General features: G+C 56.5%; 6 protein-coding genes across 6 annotated transcripts; 3 read left to right on the forward strand and 3 right to left on the reverse strand.

Moving 5' to 3' along the window:
- Positions 1-81: 81 nt before the first annotated feature.
- Positions 82-2914, forward strand: KVR01_009680 (uncharacterized protein). The gene is made up of 2 exons (XM_044790784.1): positions 82-631; positions 694-2914. Exons 1-2 carry the CDS (start codon positions 121-123, stop codon positions 1824-1826), a joined length of 1644 nt encoding a protein of 547 aa, XP_044640928.1. The 5' UTR covers positions 82-120; the 3' UTR covers positions 1827-2914.
- Positions 2478-3268, reverse strand: KVR01_009764 (aminoacyl-tRNA hydrolase; the record flags this gene model as incomplete). Its single annotated transcript, XM_044793372.1, has 2 exons — positions 2478-2806; positions 2893-3268. The coding sequence occupies 2 exons, from the start codon at positions 3266-3268 to the stop codon at positions 2478-2480; spliced, it is 705 nt and encodes a 234-aa protein (XP_044641012.1).
- A 777-nt stretch (positions 3269-4045) lies between these two features.
- Positions 4046-5088, forward strand: KVR01_010071 (ribosylnicotinamide kinase; the record flags this gene model as incomplete). The annotated part of the gene is made up of 3 exons (XM_044793425.1): positions 4046-4185; positions 4259-4364; positions 4519-5088. The coding sequence occupies 3 exons, from the start codon at positions 4046-4048 to the stop codon at positions 5086-5088; spliced, it is 816 nt and encodes a 271-aa protein (XP_044641319.1).
- Positions 5089-5543: 455 nt separating this feature from the next.
- On the reverse strand, positions 5544-7908 carry KVR01_009665 (glucan 1,4-alpha-glucosidase; the record flags this gene model as incomplete). The annotated part of the gene is made up of 4 exons (XM_044785247.1): positions 5544-6519; positions 6755-6875; positions 6940-7290; positions 7356-7908. The coding sequence occupies 4 exons, from the start codon at positions 7906-7908 to the stop codon at positions 5544-5546; spliced, it is 2001 nt and encodes a 666-aa protein (XP_044640913.1).
- A 1971-nt stretch (positions 7909-9879) lies between these two features.
- KVR01_009712 (U4/U6-U5 snRNP complex subunit SNU66) lies at positions 9880-11841 on the forward strand (the record flags this gene model as incomplete). Its single annotated transcript, XM_044785024.1, has 1 exon — positions 9880-11841. One exon carries the CDS (start codon positions 9880-9882, stop codon positions 11839-11841), a length of 1962 nt encoding a protein of 653 aa, XP_044640960.1.
- Positions 11842-12188: 347 nt separating this feature from the next.
- Positions 12189-12527, reverse strand: KVR01_009855 (uncharacterized protein; the record flags this gene model as incomplete). The annotated part of the gene is made up of 1 exon (XM_044789076.1): positions 12189-12527. The coding sequence occupies one exon, from the start codon at positions 12525-12527 to the stop codon at positions 12189-12191; it is 339 nt and encodes a 112-aa protein (XP_044641103.1).
- Between the last annotated feature and the right edge of the window lie 961 nt (positions 12528-13488).

Genomic DNA, 13488 nt, shown 5'->3' on the forward strand with positions numbered 1-13488 from the left:
GCTTATCAGCGCATTATCAGCTTATCAGTCGTCGACCCTCAGAAAAAGTTCCTAGACTGCGCATCGACCAGACATTCATTTCCGAGGCCGACTGAGAAAACTGTCATTGCACAACCAACCATGGCCGACGAAACGCGGACGGAGCCAAATGGTGCCTCGAAGGTCCAACATGCCAGGACATCACTACTCTCGAAAGAAGAACAAGCAAAGCGGCGTCGGCAAAAGCTAGCCAACCGGGACTATGGCCGCGGCAAAGGCGTCGACGTGCGCGGTGTTCGGGACAAGAAGCTGCGCACCAACATGAAGAAGCAGGAGGAGAAATACCAGGATGCCATCTCAAAAGCTAAAGATGCCGAGATTCTGTTGGAGAATGCGCCAGGCTTCCTCGAGCCAGAACATGAGCTCGAGCGAACGTACAGGGTTCGCCAGGACGACATCACAAGCGAGACGGCCGTGGCAGCGGCGCAAAAGCGATTCGACCTGAAACTCGAGGACCTGGGTCCATACCACTGTGAATACACGAGAAATGGCAAGGAGTTGCTGCTGGCCGGCCGCAAGGGCCACGTTGCGACGATGGACTTCCGTGAAGGGAAATTAGGCTGTGAGCTTCAATTGGGCGAGACAATCAGAGGTAGGTCTTCTCTATGGTATCCTCTTCGATTCGAGGACTGAGTTTATATCCGCCTTATACAGATGTGCGGTGGCTTCACAACAACCAGTATTTCGCCGTCGCGCAAAAGAAATACGTCTACATTTACGACAGGAATGGCGTCGAGCTACATTGCCTGAAGAAACACGTCGAAGTCTCACACATGGAGTTTCTGCCATATCACATGCTCTTAGCCACACTGGGCATGTCGAGCAACTTGAAATACCAAGACGTCTCTACCGGACAGCTGGTATCCGAAATCCACACAAAAGGCGGCGCCCCATGCTCCTTGACGCAGAACCCATGGAACGCAATATGTCACATTGGTCACCAGAACGGCACAGTCTCATTGTGGTCACCGAATTCCTCAGAAGCGCTGGTCAAACTGCTTGCACACAAAGGCCCGGTCCGGTCGCTGGCAGTCGACCGAGAGGGCCGTTACATGGTCTCAGCGGGGCAGGATCTGAAGATGTCGGTCTGGGACATACGGATGTTCAAGGAGGTTAATTCCTATTTCACAAGGACTCCCGCATCATCCGTTGCGATATCAGATACCGGACTTACCGCAGTGGGCTGGGGCACGAGCACGACGATATGGAAGGGTCTCTTCTCCAAGCACAGATCTGTTCAAGAAAAGGTGCAAAGCCCATACCTCACTTGGGGCAAAGAAGGCAAGGCCGTGGAGCGATTGCGGTGGTGTCCTTTCGAGGATGTGCTCGGGATTGGTCACGACCAGGGCTTCTCATCGATCCTGGTTCCTGGCGCTGGCGAGGCCAACTACGACGCTCTCGAGGTTAACCCGTACGAGACGGCCAAGCAGCGGCAGGAGGCCGAAGTCAAGCAGCTGCTTAACAAGCTGCCTCCCGAGATGATCGCGCTGGACCCCAACTTTATTGGCAACCTGGACCTGCGGTCGGAGAAGCAGCGGAAGGCCGAGAAAGACCTCGACGCGCCGGCCGTGAACATCGAGGAGGAGATCAGGAACAAGGCACGCGGGCGTAACGGCGCTCTTAAGAAGTACATTCGCAAGCAGAGGAAGCGGAACATCATCGACGAGAAGAGAGTGCGCGCAGACGAGATCTGGGAGGAACTGCAGAACAAGAACAAGGCCCAGCACGAGCAGCAGAAGGAAGAGCTGGGCCCGGCCCTGGGGCGGTTCGCGAGGAAGGAGAAATAAGAGGTTGAGCAGATACCCCAATAGGCAGGCAATGTGATTTTATATCTTTGTCTATGCCACTAATCCAGACCGTTGAGAGGCACCGCACCCTCAGCCGGCATGTCGAAATACCACATTCGGACCACCGCTGTCAATACCTGCCCTTTATGTTGCGGGTGCACAGTTGGTACCTTGCTCGAGATGGGACTTCAGTTCTCTGGGCTGTAGTTCGAGGCGTTCGAACATCCGAAGAGTGTAGTGTGGGAAGCACATTGAGTCTTGTGGCAGAAGGCAGCGCGCGGCGCGCGCAAAGGAAAGGACTCGCCCCAAGTCCACGATAGGAACACGGTATTTTAGCTGGCGGTCAACTAGACTAATGTCGATGGCATATACACACTCATGATATTTGTGAGATGATGCTGGAGCCGCGAGAGCCTAGCATCCCAGCTGTTCTCGCGCAGGTTCAATGAATATATTCCAAGAGAGCACCATGTCATGTGCGAGCATCAAGTTGTGATCTGTCCCAAGTTGACCCACCTACCAGACCGTTTGTCAATGTCTTTTGCTAGCCCCCAACGCCGAGCAATGCAAATCCCACCCCTTAACAAATCACGGGACAACCGCCGGTCCCAACCATACAGAGACTTGAAGCGTCAGGACCACATGCCCACCCTACAGCAGCTTCAGGTGGCCGGTGACCTGGTCCACGGCGCTCTTGGGCGCGGGCCCCACGCCGAGGACGGTCAGGCTGCCCGGGTCGATCTGGGTCCGGCCGGCGTCGGCGATGACTTCGGCGGTGATGCCAAGCGAGCGAGCCTTGGCCATCAGCTCGTGCATCTCGTCGGCGCTCTTGGTCTGCAGGGCGACCTTGGCCTGGCCGTAGCGCTCCCAGCGCTTCAGGAGCTTGGCCGCGGGGCTGCTGGGCCCGGCGGCCTGCGCGGCCTTGGAGATAGACTTGAAGCAGGCGAGAGTCGCGTGGCCGCACTGCGCTGCGATCTTGCCTGGTTGGGGGTGGGCAGAAGGGTTAGCACACAGCTTGGCCATGCTCGTAACGGGGAGACGGCGGCTGATGGGTCGGCACGCTTACCCTTGGTCATGCCCAGATCCGTCCTGACAACCAGGATCAGCTTGCACTCCTCCCCTGTGTCCTCAACCGAGGGCACAGGGCCTGCCTTTGGCTTGTTGCTGGCGGCCTTGTTCTTGTCATTCCCAGTGTAGCGCAGTCCCTGCTTCCTGTCCGCCTCCTCGCCGTTGGCCCAGTTGGGCGCGTGGTCCATGTTGGTTTCGTCCTCGTCGATGTCGGTCTCGTCGCTGTCGACGGGGTCGTCATAGTTTGCACGCGACTGCTTGGCGAATTCGGGGGTGATGATGTAGCCCTGAATGCTGTAGATGCCCAACAAGAAGCCGGTGACAAGGGCGACGACCGACGTCGAGATCACCACGAGGGTGGTGTCTTCGGGCATGATGGATGGCGGGGATACGGCGATTCGGCCTGAAGTTTGGGTCGACAAGAAGGAGCTCAGCTATCTCAAGACTGCTAGTGCATACGGTACAGCAGAAGGGAGCGTCGGAAGTTGAACAGGAGCGGTAGGGAGGACGGGATTTGTCATTGAGGATCTGAGCAGGTAGGGTTCAGATGCTCCTTTTTTTCCCTGGCCGGCCGCTGCTTGGCCAGGCTGCCAGGTCCCTAGCTTTGCGTCACTGCGGCGATCTACAGGGGCCCCCTGGTCCAAGACTGGATGGCAGACAAGGGGTACCACAGCACTCAGCAGCACAACTGACGAAGAGGCCCGGGCATGATGTACAAAATTCGAGCCTCGAGCCTCAGGATGCACGCGGCCGAAAACAAATGCGACGGTTCATTGGCAACACGCAGAGTGTGGGACTTCCCCCATGGTTGATTCCTGCCCTGTTTTCTATACCAGAAAGCTGTCCATGCTGAGGACCGTGGTTGCTGCTCCGTAGAGGCAAAGATGGCGCTGAATAGATCCAGCGAGCGGAAACACTGACAATGTAGCATGACTCCTGGCCGGTAGACCCGTCGCCCGGCGTGGCAGTCGCCCGGGGCATGTCTTGTGGACTCGGTCGGGGCGTCCGTGCGTTTCCGGAGCCGGCGCGGCCCCTCCCGTCTTACCCGGCCGGGGCAATTTCAACCTCACTCGTCTTCTCGCACCGGAATCTCAGCCCCGCAATACAAACTGCTTGAGGAGAACAAGTACTCCTCTCAACACTCCCTGAAGATGAGCGGCCAGAAGGCAATCATCATAGGTTTGTCCGGCTGCTCCTCGAGCGGCAAGACAACCCTCGCGAGGCTTCTCCGAGACATTTTCCCAAACAGCTTCGTGCTGCACGAGGATGACTTTTACCGCCCCGAAGAGGAGTAAGTGGGCAGTCTCACGTCCCAAAACCGAAATACGGCATCAATGAGCATGGAAGTGACCCCTTGCTGGCAGACTGCCCATGAAAGACGGCCTCCTGGACTGGGACTGTGCCGAGTCCATCAACATCCCGGACATGGAGAAGGCGCTGTCGCACATCCGCTCCGAGGGAACATTTCCGGTAAGCAACAACGGCCCCGACCTGGCCTGCGCCCACCGCAGTAGCCACGGCGTGACCCGAGCGCCTCCCCACGCTGCGTCGTCCCCTGCCCCCCCCGGCCAAGCCGTCATCTTCGCAACGCTTACCAGACAACCACCCGCCTCCCCCGGAGCAGCCCTTCGTAGACTCCAAGGAAGACCAGAACTCGGTGGGCGAGTGCCCCGCCTCGCCCGCCAAGATCGAGGCCCAGAAGACGAGGGTGCGCGAGTGGGTGCAGCCGGGCAACCCCGGCCACGAGCTGTTCTCCCCTGCCCCCGGCGCCCCCGGCCGCGGGCCCCTCCGCCTGTGCCTCCTGGACGGCTTCCTCCTCTACTCGCCGCCAAAGCTCTCAGCCACCATGGACATGATCGACGTCAAGCTCTTTCTGCAGGTGTCGCGCGCCAGGGCGACGCAGCGGCGCGAGGCCCGCGACGGCTATGTCACGCTCGAGGGGTTCTGGAAGGACCCGCCCGGCTATGTCGACAAGATCGTCTGGCCCAACTACGTCGACGCCCACAGGTGGCTCTTCGCGGGCGGCGATGTTGAACGCGGTGAGTTGGACTGGGACGTGTTGAGGGAGAAAGGAGTGCTCGCCCAGCACGGGCGGCCTGGGCCTGGTGGAGGCGTGGACCTTGAATTCGAGGAGACACTGGAGTGGGCTGTCGGGGAGGTCATGGCGGCGCTTGAGAGGTGGCATAAGGGGTGATCAGACCCGCTCTCCCCATGGTAACATGACTTGCTTCGCCACGGAATATTGCGAAAACACTTCTGTCTTTTGGCCTAAAGCACCATTCTGTTGACATCTATGAGCAGGTGTTCCACCCTGCGGCAAGTCACGGAATAGATCTCAGGCTAGACTCGTTGCAATGTGTAATGGAGCATATCAAATGGACTTCCTGCCGCCCTTCTTGACACATAAACAGATGGAGTGCTTTGATACCCTACAAGTATGATAGCATATTGCACAACATTATTGGTATTATTGTATCTCTGTTCCTATTGCGTGGTAGTGTATGTCTGAGGACCAAGGAAAATACTCTAGCCGTGCGTCGTTAGCTTTGCTTGTCCCAGGTCTTCTAAAGAATGAGATCGGCCTCCCAAACATCCCGCCTCCCTGAGATTGACGGGCAGAAACACCAACCACTGTCAATCGCTAGCCCTCTACTGCCAACTTGAAGAAACAGTGGTGGAGGTAGCGCATGATGCCGCCACCGTCAGGGTGTGGTTCGGGTCGGCCTCCCAAGAGACGGTCCCGCTGGATGAAACCCTGATGAACTTGTATGCGACCACCGCGCCGGAAGCCAATTCAATGGTGACAGACCAAAGCGGGTTTGATGAGGTATACTGGCTCGCGCTGAGCGCCACGGCCTTGCTGGTGTCCCAGTTTCCGAGAGCAGCATTGTCTCCAACGATCTTGATAGTTTCCCCGAACGTCGTGGTGACTCTTTCATTGAATGTAACTAGGACAGATGGCGCGGGGGCACAGCCAGTGCCAGTGGGAGCGGCACTTGTCGTGGTGGCTGTCGTAGTGCTGTAGCCGGTCTGCGGGGTCTGCGATGCAGGAAAAGACGGCGCGGGCACCGATGAGTACGATCCGGAGACTGAAGGTGTGGAGCACGTTCCAGGGACGACGTTACCGGATGCCCCAACCCAAGAAGGGGGAACGGTGCCAGCGCGGCGGGCGGCCGCACTCAGAAAGGCAGCATATGACCATGTGAGGTCATATGCCGACAGAGGCGAACCGTTTGACTTCTCAAACTGCTCGGAAAGCGATCCATTTGGCGCGGCGTAGGTTGCCACAACGTTCACGTAGCCATCGGCGTACGCCGTGACTGCGTTGAGCAATGATGTGTAAGTGGAAGAGCCGGACTGGTATGTGCCAGTAGTGACGGACGAGTCAAGGTCCTTGAAGAAGGCAAGAGAGGTCGACGTGACTTGGATGAAACCCTGGGATTTCCATACAATCAAGGCATCGTAGAGCTGCTCTGCTGCAGCAAGGGTGGTCAAATACCAGGGGTTTCCGTTGTAATAGACATCCTCCGAGTATCTGCCGACAGCGACTGCAGTGCCTTGGGGAATGCCAGAGTTGATGCCGTAGACGGAACGGAACGAATCCGTCACAGCCTTATGGTTTGAACTACGTGAAATCAAAAGTCAGTCGACTCCCTGACGGGTTCACGGCTTGAAAGGCAGATGATCTCCGTTCATAGCTGCAGCAATCCAGAAGATGTGACACCAAGAGAGCCAAGGCACCCCCACCCCCAAAACAAAAGACGGCCGTTTAGATTAGAGACTGCCCTTCTTACAGTACAGTATAGTTTTGATCTGGAATGCAAGCTGGAGCAGATGATGGTGGGAAAAGGGTTACTTACAGGGCCTTGTCACTGCACGGCTGGAACGTTGCAGCGTCGCACGCCACGGCAGGATCGAAAGTGGCGATTGATGAAATAAGTGAGTTCGCGTCCTTGCCAGTACGGCCGTTGTTCACATTTACTGCTGTTGCGTCAATTCTGTCCTGCACATATGGTCACGACTGGAGGATGGCATGGGCACTGACTGTTTGCGACAATATAGCCGCTGGACGACCAAAAGCGCTGCAGGAAGCAAAGAACCTGAGGGGCAACAGTAGTGCAGGCTGTGCAGGAAGTACCCAGCGAGGATGCGAGCGCAGCTCCCTGGACGAGGGCGCGGTGCTGGGCAGCCGTGGTGAAGAACGAGCTGCCTTGGACCTCTTCCCAGAGATCAAAGCCGGTCTGGTTCCAGTACTGAGCGACGTAGCTGAGATCGTTGCGGATGATTGGCCAAACAAGGTTTGAGGCCGTCAACGAGTAGCCATTGGCGACGAGCCAGTTGGCATAGGTGATGAGTGCGATGGCTCTGAGGGCCGGGCCGTCTCTCTGTGGCCTCCCTAGTGCGTTTGTTAGCCGGGTATGTCGAGGTAAGACGAGGTTGCAAGGCTCCATGTATACTTACCCCAGTCTCCAGTGAACTGGCTGAGGTCGACGTTGAACTTGGGCTCTCCCAGACCAGCACCATTGGACAGAGAGCCAGATGGGTTAGATACGCCTTGGAGTCGGGCCTGGGCAGTTATGTAGTTCTGGATGTCAGATTGGAGGGTGGTGTTGTAGTTATTGGCAAAGATGTCAATGAGCTCCTTGAGGACCAGGCCGGCATCGCGGGTCCAGGTGTACCAGTAGTCCGGGTTGGCCTTGCTAGGGGATGCAATGACGGCACCGGATGCTACGCCAGATGTGTAGCAGCCGTTTGCACCGATATTGCAGAGCAGGCGGCTCAGAGCGATGGGACTCTCGGTTGCAACGAACGAGTCCACCGAACGCTTGATGACCTCGCCGTTGCTCCGGACGAACCCAGCATCTGGCCGACCCAGGACGGCCTGGAGGGCGTAGGTGCCCAAGAGCAAGAGAGAGGTGAGACCGGTCATGATGGGCTGGACCAAGCTGGAGCTGTTGACTGTCAGGGCGGTGGTGTTGACCGCCATGTCACTGGGATGGATCTGGGAGGCCATTTATATCCGTGGCGATGTTGACGGCCGGGCAGCAATGGCACAAAGCAACTTGACGTGCATGGCGTTTCCAGGGTAGCAGCTTTCCACAAACCAGCATCGTGGGAGACTGTCACGAGGCGGCAGCATCGAGGAAGAAGCACCGATGTCGTGCCGGGGCCTTGCAGGGCTTGGGCTTTTTCCCGGGACGCAGCCGAGAGTTTCTTGCGTCGAGAGCGAGGGCCAGAAGAAGCACGGCGATGGGGTCAGCTTGTCGCGTCGCCAATGACACGGCCGCTGGCACGGTTGCGGGTTTCCACTCTCGGGCTAGGCCAGGGCAACAGGGGTAGAGGGTAAGACAACGGCGCAGATGAGATGAACGTTTCCATGTGATTGTGGGCGTCGTCTTGGCTCCCGCCACGATCCCCAAGGGGCCCCACGTAGGGGCCCGGGGTCTAGGTTGTGCCATTGACGTCTATTTTGTGGGGTAGGTGTCATCGAGCGGTCCTTTCCCTCTACCGCCTGGGCAGGTGATCATGGAGAACACGCCGGAGCCACGGGCGATGTCACGGCTCAGGCAGAGTCTGACGGCAGAACCAAGCATCAAATCGGCCCGTCGTGGCATCCGTCTGCAGTCTCAGATGGCGCCATTCAGGGCCAGTACAAGCCCTCACGGCTCAGGCTCTGCTGTCGACAAGAGGTGGTGTGCGTGCCGTGCACACAAACACCAGACCTGCAACACCAACAAGCAAGACATCAATGAGCCAGCCCAGCCCGCGCGAGAACGCGGGGAACCATCGTCCGGGCGGGAGCCGTACCCACTCGGGCTCCCGGCACTATCACGAAGATGGCAGTACCACCGATGACCCCGAAAGGCTATGAATCTCAAAAGGACTTCGCTTCCACACTCTTACACACATCATGCACGCTGGACCTCATCACCTAACCACACCACCTCTTGAGACTTGAGAACGGCGGCACGCCCCCGGAGAATATGCAATTCCACGCCGTGTAACGGGCCGACTCGAGAACGATTTGGGCAATCGCCTCGCCCGGAGAAGGAGCCGCGGCTGAGGGACAGCCCAGAGCAACAGGGAGTCTTTCGAGTGGCAGACTCCCTGCAGGTAGCACGACCAAGAGGAGGAGGGCATGACCACGGTCGAAAGACGACCGGACGGTTGCCGACCGAGTTTTGCGTCGTCGCATGTCTTGGGTATGATGGCCAGCTCCTGCAATGGACTTGGTGTCTCTCTGCTGGGTATTGGCACGGCTTAGCAGCCTAGGCTGACGATGATCTCGACCTCGACCGCCTGGTGCCGCGGTTATTCTCGCTCCATCCGCCTCGAGACAATGTCACGCTTGCCACGTTTGCAAGGTCATGGCTACGGCCAGCAGTGCTGATCACAAATCGTCGGCCCGGCAAGAGAGCTCATGATTCAGAAGAATGCGTTGCCCAGGGTAGAGCTCTCGCCTTGGTCACGCGCAGGCTCACCCACAGCCCTGGCGGCGCTTTGGACTGTTCCGGGAACGAGGCTTTGTCGATAGAAACACTTGGATGATCTGCAGTTTGTTTTGTTTTGGTTGCTCATGGTCTCCCCAAGACAATGAATGGTTGCAGCAATCGATCTCGGACGCAGGAACCCTGCAGAAAGGCTGCCGGTCGCAGGTTTGTAACCACAAGTCAGAAATAAAGAACGAGTCCCGGGACGCAATTACATCTGCACCCCATTATCGACTGCTTGCTTGTAGCTGTGCAGGAGGGCCCCTGCTGTGCGCGCAACTGGTGCTGGCCTGCTGCTGCATGCGACCGGGACGGACGGCGTGTTACGTAATTATGCACAGACCATTTCCCAGAACTTCAAGTCACGTCCAAGGTGTAGGACTGCCTTGTCTCGTCGCTTTTACTTGTGCCGTGACCAACATTGCATCTGCCTCAACCTGAGGGCCCATCCATTTTCAAAACACAGCTTTGATCTATGCGCACACATCGCAAGGATGGATGCGAACACGATACAGGAGCTCAATGAGGTCCGCAAGGCGATGGGCCTCAAGCCCTTGCCCGTACCAAACGCGGCCCCAGCTGCGCCCAAAGAATCCTCGAAGGATGACACGGAGGAAGTCGCCAGCACCATAGAGACGCGTGAGGCTGCTGCGGGCGACAATTACAGGAAGGTTCTCGAAGCCGAGAAGGCCAAACGGGACCGCGAGGCAAGGATAGCAGCCATCAAGAAAGAGCGCGATAGAGCCCAACGACTGGCCACCCTAAAGGGGCAGGGCCTGGGCGACCTCGACGATGAGGACGATGGAGACGCCAAGTCCTGGCTGAAGAGCATGAAAAAGAAGCAAAAGAAGATCGCCGAGTCCAGGAGGCTGCAAGAGGAGGCAGACGCCGCCGCCGAAGCTGCCAGGAGGACCGCCGACTACTCTTCCAAAGACCTCGCCGGTGTCAAGGTCGGGCACGATATGTCGGCGCTCCTAGACGGCGATGACCAGATCCTCACGCTCAAGGACAGCGCTGTCCTGGGCGATGACGACGAGGGCGATGAGCTCGAGAACCTGGGTCTACGGGAGCAGGAGAAGCTCAACGAAAAGCTGAACCTGAAGAAGAAGAAGCCTGTGTACGACCCCAACGAGATTGATGATACGGGCGAACACAGCATTCTGGCTCAGTATGACGAAGAAATCAACGGTAAAAAGAAGAAGACTTTCAATCTGGACGGGAAGGGCACAATTTCAGATCTTGCCGATATTCTCGAGGCCCCAGCCCAGCGGAAGAAGATGCTACAGAACCTCGACGTCGACATCATGCAGGATACCCCAGTCTCTGACTATCTCGACCCCTCAGAAATCAAGGTCAAGAAGCCCAAAAAGAAGAAGAAGAGTAAATCAACACGCCAACGGGACGACGAGGATGCGTTGTTTCCAGGAGACCAGGAACCGCCAGCTGCCGAAGCCATGGACATTGATCCTGCGCCGAGCGCACGGAAGCGCAAGACAATCGACGACACGTTTGTGGATGATGAAGATCTGCAGGCGTCTCTATCCATTCAGCGCAGACAGGCTCTGAAAAAGCAGAAGCGGGTTCGGCCAGAGGACTTGGCCAAACAGCTCAGAGCGGAGGCCGCCCAGGGTGCCCAGGATGATGATCAAGAAGCGGACCAAGGAGGCCTTATTCTTGACGAGACGTCAGAATTCCTGAGTGCCATAAACAAGCCTGCAGAAGACGAGGTCTCGCGGCCGAGGAAAAAGTCCAAGTCCAGAGAACCTGTCACGGCAATGGATGACGAGGACTCGGACGAGGAAATGGGGAATGCGCCACAATTCAAAGAGGAGTCGGCTGAAAGAGACGTGTCAGCAGCACCAGAAGAACTCGCAACAACAGGTGTTGATGAGGAAAAATACGTCGCACAAGGGTTGGGTGCGACATTGTCACTCCTCAAAGAGCGCAAGATCATCGACGAAGACAACAGCGGCGCGGAGAAGAATGAGCACTTCCGCCGAAGAGAGCTCTTCCTCGCGGAACAGGCGCGGTTGATTGCGCAAGTAGATGAGGACGCCAAGCTGCAGCGCGAGCGAGACCGAAAGAGCGGCCACCTGGACCGCATGAACGCTCGCGACAGAGAAGAGTACGCCCGCAGACAGAATGCGGAGCGTGAGTTCAAATTGTCCAACATTCGGGCGCAACTTCTCAAGAAGCATCAGTTTAATGTCGAGCTCAAGTATGTGGACGACCAGGGCCGTCACCTCAATCAGAAGGAGGCATTCAAGGAGCTGTCACACCAGTTCCACGGCAAGACTAGCGGCAAGGGAAAGACAGACAAGAAGCTGTCCAAGATCGAACAGGAGAAGAGCCGTATTGCCAAGAGCATTTTCGATGCTAGTGGTGAAGCGGGAATCTCGTCGGCCACAGCTCAGCAGACGAAGAAGCAAAAAGCAGCCGGCGTGCGTCTGGCATGATGTTTAGCATGGACGACGGGGGCCCTTTGTTCACGACTCGAGTACTATAGACATTACGTGGGAAATTCAAAAGGTGCTTTACCCTCTACCTGGAACAATTTTAATTCTCATGTGCTGACAAAACGGAAGAGCTAGCCCAAGGTGAGACCTGCCTGGCTGTCCAATACTAATTCGAACCTGCAGGCTCTGTGAAACCAGAGGTACGTGAATCGAGGCGCACTTCTTGCACTTAAGCATGTAAATTCTCGTCGCAAATCACGTTTGCATTGCCTGGCCACAACGGCTCGTTGTACAAGTCTATTTTTCTGTTTCCCCTATCTTTCAGCCGGGCTTCGATGAGCTTAGCTTCACTTACCTTCTGCGAACCCCTGGGTGATGTCCGTGGCGAGCGTACCGAAGTCCTCGCACAATTCTTTCATGGCTGTACTTCCATAGGTTCCGTCGACCAGTGGTCTGGGAGTCCAATCCTTGGCCTCGACGGATAACTTTCCGTCGCGGATGTATGGCTGTAGCGAGGCTACGCGCCTGTGCTTCTTGAGGCTGTACTCGCGGACGGGATCGCCGTTCATCTCGTTCGCACTCCTACTGCGCTTGTGAATACACCGATCGCCGGTATACACGCCTTTGGGGCGCTCCAGAATAATCTGGTCCACAAATTTGACAGCCGGTCTCTCGGCAGCGGGCATGTTAGCGATTTTTCTTGTCACGGCTTGCTGCCACTCACCCTTGATTGAGATTCGGACAGACGAATGGACCGTGCAAGCGTGACTTTGTAGGTCGCAGTCGAGGTTACAGATCTTGAGCCACTGACTGTGATGAGGATGTAAGGTTTGCGAGTGCTGAGAGTGAGGATGATTGCCCTACTAATATAAGAATAATTGAGGGCATGTGTACAATGCTATTCTTGTTGACTCCGGCCTCTTGATTCATAAAAGAATTACCATTCTACTTGTTCTCAAAGTCCAATGTTCTCAGCCGGACAATGCACCTTTTTAAAGATACTGATCAGTATACCCCACGAATCATGAGCTCCTGTACAGAAAGAATTGTGCCGAAACCTACTCGAGCAACGTTCAGCTGTGGCGTCGCTTTGTCCAAAAGTCTTTCAGGTGCTGATGACAATGCAGAAGAAAGCGGCTGAGATCATGAACAGGCCAGATGCAAGGTTCCCCCCTGACTCCTGGAAGTGCCGTCAAGATTCAGAACACGACCACGGGCAGCTCAATTAAGAATAAGGTAAAGGTCGTGGAACCAAAACTGCTAGCCATTCACGACTGAGTGTTACTCTACCTCGCCGGTGAAGAGAGTGTGCGTATATCTCCATATTTCTCGTGGATTAGTTGCAAGTCATCGCCTAGATATACTCGGCGCAGGTCAAGTGGCCGCGATATTCAGTACCTCAGCGATAGTCGCATTGGGAACCAGGCCCGCCATCCATGGATTGTGGCTCAGGGTCGTGACATTCCCCTGATCACCATACCTTTCCAAGATCACGGAAATGGGGAGACGTAGTCCTCGTCGACAAGCAAGTAATCATCCATTGGTACATTGTGGCCAGTCATGTAGGTGAGGCGGGTGGAAAGATCCACAGCTTGCCACTGCCACAAAGGCATAGTCCAGGTATGTGTGGTGGAGGTAGAAAAGGGG

This window comes from Diaporthe batatas, assembly GCF_019321695.1.
Source record: "Diaporthe batatas strain CRI 302-4 chromosome Unknown Contig00012, whole genome shotgun sequence".
NCBI classification, from domain to species: domain Eukaryota; kingdom Fungi; phylum Ascomycota; class Sordariomycetes; order Diaporthales; family Diaporthaceae; genus Diaporthe; species Diaporthe batatas.